The sequence below is a fragment of the Tachysurus fulvidraco genome, chromosome 8 (assembly GCF_022655615.1).
Source record: "Tachysurus fulvidraco isolate hzauxx_2018 chromosome 8, HZAU_PFXX_2.0, whole genome shotgun sequence".
NCBI lineage: Eukaryota > Metazoa > Chordata > Actinopteri > Siluriformes > Bagridae > Tachysurus > Tachysurus fulvidraco.
Window position 1 is genome coordinate 6,127,879 of NC_062525.1, and position 14,909 is coordinate 6,142,787.

A 14,909-nucleotide genomic window follows, 5' to 3' on the forward strand; every position below is an offset into this window, starting at 1 on the left:
ATCATTGATCACTATTGTGTTTAATGACTGATCACTAATCACATTTTTACTAAAAAAGTAATCAATTATTTTATTTAAGACTCTTCTAAGAATTTTCTAAATAGTTTGCTGTTCCATGACTATTACTTTTTATTCTGATAAAACTGTCATATTCTGGTAAACTAATAATAATAATAATAATAATAATAATAATAATAATAATAATAATAATAATAATAATAATAATAATAATCTAAGGGTCAACAGAAAACAATCCTTCTTCTTGAACACCCTTTAATATGCAAACAGTTCAATGAATATTCAAATCAGCAAACCAGTGATTCATCTGTTAATCATTTGAGCACAGTTATGTGTAAAGTTTAAAGTCACGAGCTGGTGTTTGAAAGCATGTGTTTTCGATTGCACTGTTCTTCCTCAAAAAGTATTATAAAACATCTGCTTCTCTGCTTCTTTGAGATGTCTTTCTTTCTGACTTTAGTCCACACTGCGGAAATGGCATGACTGACCGGGCTTAAACAGCATTAAGTATGTTTATAATGATCAAATTGAGAGTCTAGTTATTCAGGGTTTTCTTTTCAACATCAGGAAGACAGGTGAAGATTAACACCAGTCTCATGTTTACAGTGTATTAACAAAGCTAACATCTTTGTTAATAAGCATCATGAGACAATCGTAGAAGACTCAAAGATTGGCCAATGAAAATAAATATATGCCGGAATATTTTCACCGAGTTTAGTTGCAACAGTTTGTAACTGCCCAGTGTTCTCTTTTAGGCCCAATTTTGTTCTCCATTGATATCCATCCAGTTAGATATTGGATATCATTTTATTCAGCCCGTTGGACATAATAAGCTAAAATAAATTTGAGATTGACTTCTAAAATTGAAAGATGGATAGATATGATGGATTGAAAGATGGATATTGATTGGTGATTGTAGACTTTATTTAATGTGCCTCATTAGAAATTCTATTTTAATATTGTATATGTAAAATGATTTTAAATTCAGATCAAACATATAGTAAAGTCGCAAAGAAGTGCAAGAAATTCTTTATGTATTCCTTGAAGGAGTTACTTAGGAAAGTGTTAATTACAGTCATTTCATTTCATTAGCCATTTAAGAATGAAGTTTTTCTATAATAAATGCAATATTGAAATATTGGGTATAGAAAACTGGAGCTGTTTTAGCACAAAAGGCGTTAAGTATATCCCACCAGACGTGGGGTGCTTGGAAAACTCTTCCTCATGCTCATGCATTTCTCCTGATCCAGAAAAAGTGAGTTGGCCTTAATGGAGAGGTCATGCTCCAGAGCCACTCTGGTCTTCACCAGGTTCTGCAGAGTATTTTCAGCCTCCATCAATCTCTCCCTCAGAGAATGAATCGTATCCTCGATCTCCCTCACTTCATTCACCAACCTGAGAGAGATGAGAAAGAATGGAGAGGATTCTGTAAGCATAATACAAACATACCCCAAACATTTCTAGGCAAGACTCATATAATGTCTGATATTTTTATGGCATATTCTTGACTTTTTGATGGCTGTTCAAGGTTGCACCTGTGATAAGGGTTGTCTCTGCAGAGTTCCACATTGGGTCTACGGGTTCTTTCCTCCAGTCGGGTCTGAGCCACTTTGAGAGGGTTCTCTTTATCACGAATAGCCCTTTTTAAGGTGTCAATGAGCATCTCAGTCTGGTAAATCTCCTGGAGAGTCTGAGGAAAAGAGAAGATCGTGTGGAGATGTGGACCGGTTAAAGATACCATTCAAACCTGCAGTTCTAAAATCCTGCTATTCTTGATTTAGTGACCAGAAGATTGTAATCATGGAAATACCCTAGTTAGGTAAAAATAGTTAAAAAAAATTGTATATAGAAACATAATTGTAGATTAATAAAAATGGTACTAGAGATGAATGGTGCTTAACAATTGGTCAGTGGCTAGAAATATTGACAGACTTGCCACCAATCCAGGTTCAATTCATCCTGTCCACCAGGTTAGATGTGTACCATGAATTACCCCCAGCAAGTTGGAGTCTATGCATGATACAAGACAATGGACTGACCTGTTTGTTTTGGCATTTTCATGTTCAGTCTTCTTCTTGTGGATATTTTATTGTTACATATTGTTCACATGAACAATAAAGCAAATATTTTCCATAACACTCAATGGTTCTACCTCATATGGTTCACGCTAGACATCCAATGTAACCAATCCACTGCTCACACTGAAACACTGGAGGTGTTGGCACTCTATTAGCTACCTTGAGCCTCTGATAAGAGCTAGAGCTGTCAATAAATTTACTGTGACCTGCAGTTGCCCTGCTACACAATAGTGCAGTGTTTAATGCTTTTTCTAAACTGAGTTTATCACAGACACATGGTGCAATCAGTCCAGACATACCAGTTTCTCTATTTAGCCTAAAACACAATTTTGTCTATTTGAATGCCAGGGTGTGTGAAATGATTTTGTCTGGTTCAGATTTATACAGCGGTTGTTGAGCAATTTTGAGAATTGAGAAACCTGCAATAAAGAATAAGTGCTTGTATAGGGCACAGGGTTGTAGTCTGTAAATTATAATAATCTCAAGATAAGATATGGAAGGAATTCCCTTGTTAAGGCTATGTTAGCACTGCTTAAAATGGCTGCACATGAAAAATGTCAACATTGCATCTGGTTTTTATTATCGACTCTGGATGATTAAAGATTTGCTTCTGAATACAAATAACAATGTTACAAATCATAGAGGAGAGTTTTAACCACAGGCTGTTGTATGAGTCCTTCAAAGGAATGGTCTAGCACTAACAAATGTAAACATGACTGATTTCAAAAAAGACCACATTTCACAAAAAAATATTGTGGTTATAGTTTGGCAAGTTCCCCATACTTGAGGGTCTTTTATCATACCCTTGTTTACATGAGGCCCGAGACGTGAGCCATGTGTCGTGGTCCTCACCTTGGCCAAGTGAGCCTGCAGGCTGTTCTTGGTATCTGCCATTTCAGATATGCGGTTGGTAAAGGCTACGTTAACGTTGTTGAACTGATTCCACATCTCGTTGGAGGTGGTGTTGAGCAGGACCTCGATCTCATCACGGAGCTTGTGCGATGCTGCACGTTGACTCTGAGAGTGCAGGATGTTGTCGTCCGTGAACTTTGACCATGTGTCAGGCAAGCTCAAACTGCTCTCATTTAAAAAAAATGAAGTTTTAAAAATAATAAGAAATAATAATAAATTAGTAACTTAACATCAAATCATAAGAGCATACTTTTATTCTATGTAGCAAAATGGTTGAGATCTAAATATACAGCATTTGGTAGATGCCCTTACTTAGAGCAACTTACATTTTATATAACTGATTGTTAAGGGCCTTGCTCAGGGGCCCAGCAGTGATAGACCTGGGATCCAAATTCGCAAACTTCCAATCAGTATCTAACATCTTTACCACTAGGCTATCACATCAAACCACTAGAGCTACATTATGTCTGCTGTGTTGAATGTTGTGTATTCTTTTCCTTAAAGTGAATAGTTCATAGGAATATATTTATGAATGTTCTTTCTTTTTTGGTGTTTGCCCCACTTTGTACGTGTTTGGAGGTACCTTGGAAATTTTAGCTGCCTTTTAACATTAATCTAAGATTAGCACCTACATTGACCGAATAAATAAAGCCATATTAATTTTTACTTATTACTAATTAAATGCAATCACATTGCTTGCCTCAGAGTGTTTTCCGTGTATTTTAGGTTCAGTTGAAGCACTAGATTCAACATCCAAATTATATTAAACGTTGATTTTAAAGCAGTAAAATCTATATTCATCCAACATAGAAAACTTGTATTCAGCTTATATTCAGTTCTTCTGTGGTACACACATCTGAGCTGTTTAGCTCATCTTAACTGTACCACTTTTGAGAAGAGTGATTTAAAATACTATCGTAAAATTCCTCACTGGCCCTATCTTTATGCAGTGTGAACCTGAGCATACAAATATGCCGTATTAACCCTAGAACAATTTCTGAGATTGTCTGAAAGTCATATTACCAATTTTATATTAATATTCCAATTCCACTACATTATTATTTCTATAGTATAGTATTATAGTAGTAATAGTAGTAGTAGTAGTAGTATAGGAGTATTTGTACATTTTAATAAAATGGTTATTTATTTATTTGTTTGTTTGTTTGTTTGTTTGTTCATTTATTCATTTATTTATTTATGAGGCGAAGGTTTGTGTAAAAACTAAAAAAAAATAAAAGTGTGTTGTTTTATTTTTAAGTGATAGCCTTATTCTCCTAAACATAACAATCCAAAGCACAAGTACAAAGGTGAAAACTTGAGAATAGGTAAAATTATGAAAGTACTTGGGATAAATGATCATCCTGTCCTGTTTCCATCCTAAAATGAATGCCTGTGGTGTACAAATGCAAACCTCCCCATGAGGATGAGCTGCCTGTGAAACTCACGAGGGATCGAGGCGCTCTATGCCTCTGTAGTAACTGATGCTGTCCGAGGTGTTGCGCAGCTGATGACATCGGTCGTCTATACGCTGAGCTGTGACCTTATCATTTAAATCTCTCTCCAATTCATGCTGCGCTGATCGGTTTGATCTAAATTAAAGTAGAAACACACACACACACACACACACACACAAACAGAAATTTTCTTCAACGTTTGAGCCAAAAATTCTTGCTGAAAATTGAAACTCACGCCAGCTGTGCAATGACTTTGTCCAAGTTCCTCCTCATTCTCTCCTGACATGACTTTACCACCTCCACTTCCTGAATGAGAGTTGAGTATGATAATCATCAATAAACAAAGCAATTTACCTTAAAAGCCACATAAGATCCAACTAAATTCCATCCAAGCAATTTTTTTTTAAATTCTAAAATATAGTTTCTTAGAAAAAACAATTAGCAATTATAGTCCAAAGTCTATCCTTTATTATTCTGTACTTACCAAACTTTGGGTATTAATTTTACTACCATAGAATACCGCACCTTGATCAGGTCTTTTTCCACATCATCGTGTACCAGATCGATGGACATCCTTTTCTCTCGATGAAACAAGCATTCCTGAGACACCTAAAAAAACATAAAAATTCATTACCAGTCCACCATCAAGTCAAGTCAATTACTTTAACTGTAATTTTAACCATATGTAGCTGATGCAGTACATATCTCTAGGACCTGGTGCTACATAAACAAAACAGCGCTGAGGACTAAAAATGACAGGACAGTGTAAACAATGTATGAAGTATTGTGCAGAGAAGTGGATGCTTGTAAATATATGTACACAACATATGCACAATACAGTGCAGATTTATACTAAACAGTGTAAAGAAGCATTTATTTTCATGTACTTATTTTTTAGCAGTTATTTTAAAGGACACTGTGTTGTAGATGTGATGTGTTCAATTTTGAGTCTAGATCTGTAATGACTCGTATCCAAGCTTGCTATTACTGTAGAGTGATTTTTATTATCTTTGGATGTTGGTCAAACATTTTACTCTGTTCATTAGGAAAGTGCTACAGAAATGAAAGTCAATTAGAATGAATTGATTTTAATGATAGTGCTTGTTCATAGAAGTGATGGTGTTTACTTACTTTTTGAGATAACCTTCATTTATTTTTTTACTATATACTGTGTGAAAGAGTTGTTTAGGAAAACTAAATGTGTTTGCACTGCTTCATTAAGTGTTTTTTTTTATAGTGTCAGAATTTAATTTGTGGAAATAAAAGGTATTGGACATTTTATTTGCACATAATGTCAAGACCTGTAGAATGAATTGCTTATGATGAGGTTGTGGTCATTTGCTCACACAGACACAGACACACACACAAACACACACACAAACATATACACCCCTACAAGTTGTATTCAGTGACACCAACAAAACTCTTTCTTTTCGAGTTTTTTAGAATTTATTGTATTCCTTATTGCCAGAGTTTGTGGATACTGCTGGAAATGTAAATTTCCCACTGGGATGAATAAAGTATCTATATTCTTTCTTTCTTTCTTTCTTTCTTTCTTTCTTTCTATCTATCTATCTATCTATCTATCTATCTATCTATCTATCTATCTATCTATCTATCTATCTATCTATCTATCTATCTATCTATCTATCTATCTACAGTATCTAAATTAAATTATTAGATTCATAGATGTCTGGAGACAAATTGCAGAAGATGGCCCAGTGAGGCCCAGTCTACGTGAGTAAGAGAAAGAGAGATGGAAAAAAATAGAGAAAGTATCAAATTTCTCCTTATTTAAACATAGATTGATCAAGCTGCAATACAGAGAGTAGGTCAAGTGTCTGAGTGACACTGAAAACTACAGGATATATAGGAAGTAGCTTGTTTTCACAATTCCAACATATGTTTAAATGTTGATGTCTGAATAATCCTCCTTCTAATTGGGTGTTAGTTCCTCCTTCTCATTGAGTGCCAGACGCTATAAGAAAGTAACCTGATGCCTCAACACTACCTCAGGCTTTCTAGTCTTTACCCGGATCACTGTGACATACAGTAATGAGGATAAAGAATACCCTCATAGGCTTTCTCTGTGTCATCTAGTTTCATGTTTACCTAGTAACAGCTTCCTAGTAACTTTTATTTCCAAGTTAACAGTTTAATAAAAGTTACCTATAATACAGGTTCATTTTTAGGGCAAAATTATTAACTGTAGTCTTTCCATTGCTGTGCAAAAGATGAGATCCCCCTCACAGTGGTTCTGACAGATCGTAGTCCTGTTCACTCCCATTACTGGTTTGTGTCAATTATGAATGATCTCGAATGTGCTTATCATGGCTGCTGACCTGGTTGTTGTCTTCTGGTTAGAATTTATTTTTTTTTGCAATTTATTTTTTGCCATCACAATTACCCTCATTGATCATAATATGATGGAGAAAATATGATATTTGCTCAACTGCTCCAAAACTGGTTGAATATTTTGCAATTCCTTATCTACACTTAAGAATTGTGCACCATCCATCCTACACAGGGTTTGCAAGAATCCTGAAGTCTATACCAGGGGTCTTAGAGCACGAGGCAGGGAGCACCCTGGATGATATGCCAACCCATTGCAGGTCACAATCTGGCACACATTCACACACTGCAGACAATTTATAGATGCCTATTAGCATCATTATACTGCAGTGTGAAATGAAAGTACTCAGAGGAAACCTACTGAAGTGCAGGGAGAAGATATAAAAAGGCAGAGGCACTATTTACACCCTCAACCCCAAATTACCCCCAATAAGCCGCTTATGCACCCCCTGTTCGATTCTGCACCATCTATAATGGAATTGAATATTATACTATTATAATATATAATTAATTATTCTTCAGAAAATAACACAAAGAGTACACCTGCAGTGGCCCCTCTGTCTCAGCAAGTGCTCTCTCCAGTCTGCGTTTCACCTCCGTCAGCGCCGCTATCTCTGTCACCATGTTGTCTATTTCGTGGCCCAGCTCAGATCTCCAGAAGCTGATATCATTCAGCCTCTCCCCCAGGATCCTGCTAGTGTTCTCCTGAGTCCTGCGTGTGCACTGGTCTCGATCCTGTATCAACCAGATTGTGTCCTTCCTCAGCCTTTCAGCACTCTTCCTGGAAGACTCTGAATCTCTGTAGTTGTTCTGATTGGATTTGTACCAGTCATCTGGTGTATAACGCGTCGTTAGTGCAGTCCTGTTAGATGGGTAGAACATAGTCTTGGCCCGAACCAGGTCCAGGGTTTCTCTTTGTGATATGGGGATGATGGAAGGAATAGCACTCCCACTTCTGAAGTACATGTTAGTCCTCCAGTTGGAGTTCTGGTTGTTGGTGAGGGTCGGCTGGAGGCTTCTGTAGCTGGATGCTGTTGTAGAGATGGCTGGCAGAAATTTACTGCTCTTGGGCCGTGTGTATGTGGCCAATTGTGTCGAACCAATCAATTCCATGTTTTTCAGGCTAAAACGAATCTAGATTTCATATGAAATGAGACAGAAAAAAAATATATTTTAATGGCATTTAAATGGCAAGGTAATTTTTACAGTTGTTACAAACACAAATTACAAATTGTACCACAAATGATAAAAACTGTTAAAAACCTCACCAGTCACAATCTCGCAGTGTCTTCAGCATAACCTAGATCCCACTGTGTACTGTTACACACCATGGAAGGACTGACTGGATCTGACAGACAGGACTGCTGTAATGCATTATTAATTCACAGGTGAGCTTTTGGTTGCCGCTCAAAGCTCAATGACTGAAGACTGAATAAACCTGATTATTCACAGAGCCGCCACACAGGCGGTTGCCACTGGAGATACCATGGTGAATAAACTCGTACTGTTTGAAAATCATTGTTACAGTGGTAAATGTATACTGACACCTACAGTGTATTAACTGTTCATTTGAGTCCAGTTGGATTAAATTCAATGCTGGTGGTTTTGCTAAGAATGACCTTTAGTAATAAAAGACCATTTTGTTACAGCAATTCGAAAAAATCAACTAAAATATAATTATAACATATATAGTTAATAACAGAAATACAAAATATTGTTTTTAGCGTATCTGCAATCAGAATAGATAAAAAGTTGTAGTTTTCTTCATATTGAGAAAGAAATGGAAAAAAAAAATCTGAAATCCAAAAAATCTTTCATTTAAGTTTTTTTTTTATTTATGAAGCTCTATATTGGTACAATTTGTTGTTTCAAATATACATTTTCACACAAATAAATGAATTAATTCTTATGAGTCACCAAATTAGCTACGTGGGTCTGATTTCACATGGACCACAAAATCTATGACAAAGCACAAGTATGTACTATGTTGTATCCTATAGACATATATTATTGATTTGTTAATTGGCTCTCGGTTCCTTTTAACTCCAGAAAAATGCCTCCATTATTTTTCTTTCAAAACCACAACAGTCTAATTTCTGTGGTTCCTCGTCGAAAGTTTTATTTATTTGGAACTACAGCTCATTGGGCCTCTCAAGAGATTGATGATTCAGATCAATAATACATACATGCTTAAAAATAGTTGGCTTGTTGGTTGTGTTTGAAGCCCTTCTATTTTTGTCCTAGGGAAAAATTGCTATGAATTAGATTTCTTAAGAACATAGATGTTTTTTTTTGTCTAACATGATTATGAAAGTGAAAGTGATGTGACATACAGCTAAGTACGGTGACCCATACTCAGAATTCGTTTTCTGCATTTAACCCATCCAAAGTGCACACACACACAGCAGTGAACACACACACATACTGTGAACACACACCCGGAGCAGTGTGCAGCCATTTATGCTGCGGTGCCCGGGGAGCAGTTGGGGGGTTCGGTGCCTTTCTCAAGGGCACACATACACTACAGCATTGGTGAATAGATACAGTATTAGGTTGAAAAGCATTGTAATAGCTCTTGAATATGCACAAATTTATATACATTCTTCACCATGTATACAATTGTATACAATTGTCTTTATCTCATACACACAAAAACTGAAGTGACACCTCCAGTGTTAAGTGAGCTCTTACAGCTGGACTCATTTTTAAATGAATACAAAAAAAACACAAAGAAGCAAGAATATTTTCAGTGGGTCATCCAGTTCAGTTTTATTTGCAGTGCTGACAACAAGGAGATCAGCATGCGAACTCTCTCCGGCCCTCTCGATGGACATCAGCGTATGACTCTCATTTAGCTAGCATCCAATCCGCAACTGACGAATTAGCCATCCTAGAATCCATTCACGCCAAATTAGCAAGCCATGAAAGTGAAAGAAAGCTGAATCAACAGGTTGTCTGTAGTTACACTGTGTTTGCACTGTTCTCATACTAACTGACTGCTTTCACACAGAGCTCAAAGGACAACACCCTTACAAGCTTGTCATAAATGACCTCATGCATGTTTATGAATATTTTGTTTATCAATAATTAACAGCTGGGATTGTTTACAACAAATTTAAATTAATTTAAAAAATAATAATAATGTGAGTATGTGAAAATCTTCATATGAGTCTGTTTCCAGGGATCTTGAAGATAAATCGTGGACTCCTAGACTAACAGTCTTGCTAAAAGGTACTGCCTCAAGCCAGATGTGAACATTAAGGCGGTATTTTTATTGGACACAAGTTGTTCACAAAGATTTTAATCTTGAATGTGTGACGGTTCACAGCTGCATGTATTTATATTATCCATACTGTTTTATCTGGATAGCAGGAACTTAGACAAACAGCACACACACCCATAAGGAATGTGCAGAGGGAAATGCCGGATTTGAGAATATCTCATTTCTTATATACAGTATACTGAATGTTCAAATCTGGGTTTCTTCTAGCTAAATGCTAAACTTTTCCATGAGTTTCCCATGAGTTCCCATCCTCTGACATTTCCAGTACACCAGATAACTGCATATTTGCTTTATAGTTAAATTTAACATATGTACGCTTATAACAAGTTATAACATAAATTTATATTTGTCTTTGTAAAATAACAACACATTTTATTTGGTTTATTGTTAGCTTTTGATTATGTGGCAAATCTACCAAGTCCCAATGAATGTGCCATAACATGCTGGACCTGCTATCAGAGCTGCTTTTAAGAAAAATTACTCAATGTTCTGACCAATAAGACTCAAGAATTCAACATTTATGAATTAGACAATGTTTTAAATTAAGTTAATTTAAAGGACAGTTAAGTATAACTGTAACGTAATGTTCTTTATGGTGAGTTTATTCTTGTGTTTGTAACCAGAACATGAACTATGCATAACCACCAACCAGAACTATGCATAAATTTGCATATTCAAATGGCAGAATAAATAAAATGCTTAAACAAGTTAAACAAGAATTAAAATGAAATTTCTAAATGTCTAGCTACAGTATTAAAAAAAGGTACATTGGTGTACTGGTACATTGTTGTTCCACAAACCCAATTTAATTCATTAATAAAATATTCTGTGTTTTAGATTATGTAGTCACTGTGGAGATATTAAGAAGAAAAACTGCTTTTGAATCTGATATAAAAATTCTCTAATAATGTACTGCCTCTAAAACATTTTGGTATCTTATGGACATCTTTTGGATTCTCTTGGTTGTAATATTCGGCCGCCTCATATTCCAACCCCCACACATTCTTCTTGACATTTCTCTTCTGCCAGATGTCATATGCTGCCTTCCTCAAGTCAGGTCAGAAGACTGAGCGGATTGTGACAAAACCTCTTTTCAAGCTATTTTTCTGCTGATTTGGCCTCTTTTTTTTTTTTTTTTTTACTGTTCTCTCTATTTATTAACAGAGATACATTTTATTATTCTATTGTCTTTTCAAAGATCCTGGAGGAGTTAGGTCTTGGATATATAATGGTGTGACTTTACTGTAGAGGAAAGTTACTATAGATGAAAGTATGTATCTATAATGGTATCATTAGAAAGATGAAGGGCCATGAACTGTGTGAGGAAGTGTAAAAAAATGGGATATGTGGATGGACAGAGTTAAAAGAACATATCGTCGCTGTCGGGCGGAAACCTCCTATGTCCAAATTTTGTCAATTTCATATTTTTTCACATATTGATGCTATTGGTCAGTCCCCACGTGGGTCTATTATTTTTACAAGTTATTAACCAATCTAAAGTCTTGAAAATAGCTTGAGCACAAATCTTTTAACTACATTGAAGCCTTGTCTCTTGTCAAAACTCTCAATGTGACCGCAGACTTTATTGAACACTGCTGGCAGCAGCGATGTCTGTGTCCGTACCATTCCTATCAATGACAGCATAATCTTGTATCTCCCTGCTCCCAAGTCATAAAGCTTGTATCTCTGATAAAACATGACTTTGGGAAAATGTTGTGTTAATGTTGGTACACAACAGTATATGATAGCAATATGAGGTGTCCAGTAAGTTTCGCGGTTCAAGTTTCGCGGCCTCAGTGCATCGCAGATTTTTTCAAAAATTATTCATCAAAAAATAAAAAATAAATGGTTTCCCAGGATGCCAGACAAAAAGAGAAACTCTCTCAGAGGCTTTGTACATACCTACAGACACTCGGACAAGGCACATGATTGGTTCCCGGCATGAGATCCAAGCTGATTGGCTGCGCATCATTGCGTCATCTCCCAGCTTCTTCCCTTGTTGTATCTCGCCATTTTCGTTCACGCGGTCAACTGTGTCTCACGTATTGTGTTCAAAATTAACTTTTCGTTAAGCCCTTACAATGCCTCCTAAGCGCTGTGCCCCTGCGAAAGATTCCTCTAGGGAGCCCAAGAGGAAGAGGAAGATGATGACCATCAGTGAAAAGGTCAAACTTAGGGCCAATCCTACTTCGCAGATTTTCACCTATTCCGGTCCCCATTAACCACGATAAACGAGGGATCACTGTAATAACAACTTTAACGATATAATATGACGTTTTTTTAATTTCCTGAAAAATAATGGTTTTGGAGATACGAGGATTCCGCCCGACTGCGACGATATCAAATATAGGTTACATAAAAATACATATTTTCTCATCAAAATATGATTTTATTTCTGTTAATTTAATTCTGTTAATTTAAAGATCTTTCTTGTAACTAGATTGAATTATAGCGTGAGTGATCAGTTATTAAAATCTTTAATAGTATTAAAATCTTCCTGTTACTTTATAAAATAAGGTAAACAAATTCAGTATTAAAGTATCTATCTATCTATCTATCTATCTATCTATCTATCTATCTATCTATCTATCTATCTATCTATCTATCTATCTATCTATCTATCTATCTATCTATCTATGTGAAAAGTGACTTAATTTACATAGAACCGATTCACACATTTGAATAAGTAAATGTAATTATTTTTTTTTTGTCTGTGTATTAACCTGTTAGTGTGAATAAGCAAAACCTCCTGCCTTTGAATATAAATTCGTAAAAACAGCAAGTGAAGAAGATCTAAACATTGTCTTGCACTGAATAATGGATAGCGGAGGTGACTCAATCGGTTTAGGCCGTGAGTCGTTATTTGGAGGATTGGGGTTCAAACCCCAGCACTGCCAAGCTACCACTGTTGGGCCCTTGTGCAAAGCCCTTAACCCTTTCTGCTCCAGGGGTGCTGTATCATGTCTGACCCAAAGTTGGGATATGTGAAGAAAGTATCGTGCTGTGCCATAATGTTCCTGATAGTTCACTGATCACTGTCTTCACAGAAACTTCTTCATACATTCCAGCAGACCTGTTTGCTTAATTATGCTGCATGTCTTTGAAAGAAGTGAATCGTTCATCCGTTCTTTCTTTTTATTTTATTTGTTTTATTATTATTTCTTTTTTTACAAATCAGCTCTATTAATATAGCACTATTACATGAACAGGAGTTGACAGAGCAGTATTAGTTGCCATGGCTACTGTGTTCTGTGTGTTCTGTGTGCTGTTGATAATCATGTCTCTAGTGGAGGGAAATCTGAGCTGTGAATCTGGGAGTCGGGGTGGGTCACCTCTCTTCAGAGCGTTAACCAAGTTCCACAGGGCTTATCAATCATTCATTTCAACAGGAAGAGAGCACACAAAGCAATTTAACACACCACAATCAGACACGGGTACTGTTACAGTCAACGCATCTACTTGGTTTTCACACTGATCACAAACAGGGGCAGGACTGTGAGAGATTTGGGGCGGTGTGTTACAGTCCCGGACAGACTGATGACACGGCTCTGGCTCATGCAAATGAGCTTATTTAGCCCTCAGAGACTTACAGTACTCAGACAGCTAGAGGCCAAATAAAGACTCAAGGGCATGGCTGTTGCTGTAATTTTACATGGTTGGATCACTTGATTCATTTTAACACACTTTAGATTCTGTTTTAATCTACAATATGGTGCCGGATGTCAGCTATACATTTTAAATATAATGCACCACATTAGCAATTTAGTTGTTCTTCTGAATATAAATCTTAAAACAATTCCACAATTCTTTACTAATATCAGTCTAATGCAATTACAGGTGTCAAAATTCCACAAAATATCCTGGTCATTAAAGAAATACTCCAGCATTTTAGTCCTAGTAGTAGTATTAGTTTAATTTTAGTTCTACCGCTTGAGCAACATGTCACCAAGGTCAATGACTTTTTTCAGTTCAGTTCAATTTTATATGTATATTGATTTTAACAATGGACACAGTCTCAAAGAACATAAGATATATAGTATGACATCATTTTGGATCCTGAGTCTATCGCAGGAAGACTGGACATGAAACTAGAATACAACCTGGAAGAAGGCAATTGTAGGGCACCATGCAGAATGTTTATACTGTATCTATTTTATCTTAATGAAACCCATAATGTTTTTAGGACACGAAGGTAAACACAGACAGGGAGAAGATGAAAAAAGAAGACTCCATACAAAGACAGTAACCTGATCTCAGGATCGATCCCTCTACCCTGAAGCTGCAAAACTGCATCAGTGTGATGTACAAAATATATTGAAAAAGTCATGCTTAGATACTCACTACATGAAGACATGAGAATATTTCTAAATAGCTTATAACTATGAATCAGGAGTTTTTTTAAGTTCCTTTTTTTACCCTGACCTGTATTGGTTTTTCTGTTTGTCAGCCAAGATCCCTGAGCTCTCACCTCAGCAGGGCTTCCAGCATGGAGAAGGTAAAACTCTGCTGCCAACTCGAGTCAATCGAGCCAATAGCCGGGAGTTATTTGGATGTGAGGTGTGGAGGTGTGGCATATCAGCGCTTTAATTTCCTTCGAGCTTTAGAACACCGGGTTATGTTGAGTGTCATTACTCCGGGGACTGATTATGATTTACACAAGTGTCATACTGATTAGAACTTTTTTTTTTTTTTTTTTTGGTCAGATGTAGTGTAGATTTTGACATAAACACATGGGTGTCCCAAATGGCACAGTTATACACTACCAAACTTGAGTAGTGTGTGTAGTATATTCTTGAAAAAAATTTCAAGAAG

At 36.3% G+C, this 14,909-nt stretch overlaps 1 protein-coding gene across 4 annotated transcripts; it reads right to left on the minus strand.

Annotated features, from left to right (window-relative positions):
- Positions 1-256: 256 nt before the first annotated feature.
- Positions 257-14,684, minus strand: tekt3 (tektin 3). 4 transcript variants are annotated; one of them, XM_027132765.2, is made up of 9 exons: positions 14,520-14,617; positions 8,083-8,178; positions 7,358-7,948; positions 4,988-5,071; positions 4,698-4,768; positions 4,454-4,597; positions 2,949-3,171; positions 1,554-1,708; positions 257-1,413 (listed from the first exon to the last, which is right to left on the minus strand). In XM_027132765.2, exons 3-9 carry the CDS (start codon positions 7,925-7,927, stop codon positions 1,197-1,199), a joined length of 1,464 nt encoding a protein of 487 aa, XP_026988566.2. In that variant the 5' UTR covers positions 7,928-7,948; positions 8,083-8,178; positions 14,520-14,617; the 3' UTR covers positions 257-1,196. The 4 variants fall into 4 exon arrangements, with proteins under 4 accessions (XP_026988566.2, XP_047672956.1, XP_047672957.1 ...); XM_047817000.1 differs by having other exon boundaries at positions 14,566-14,615; XM_047817001.1 differs by lacking the exon at positions 8,083-8,178 and having other exon boundaries at positions 14,566-14,684.
- Between the last annotated feature and the right edge of the window lie 225 nt (positions 14,685-14,909).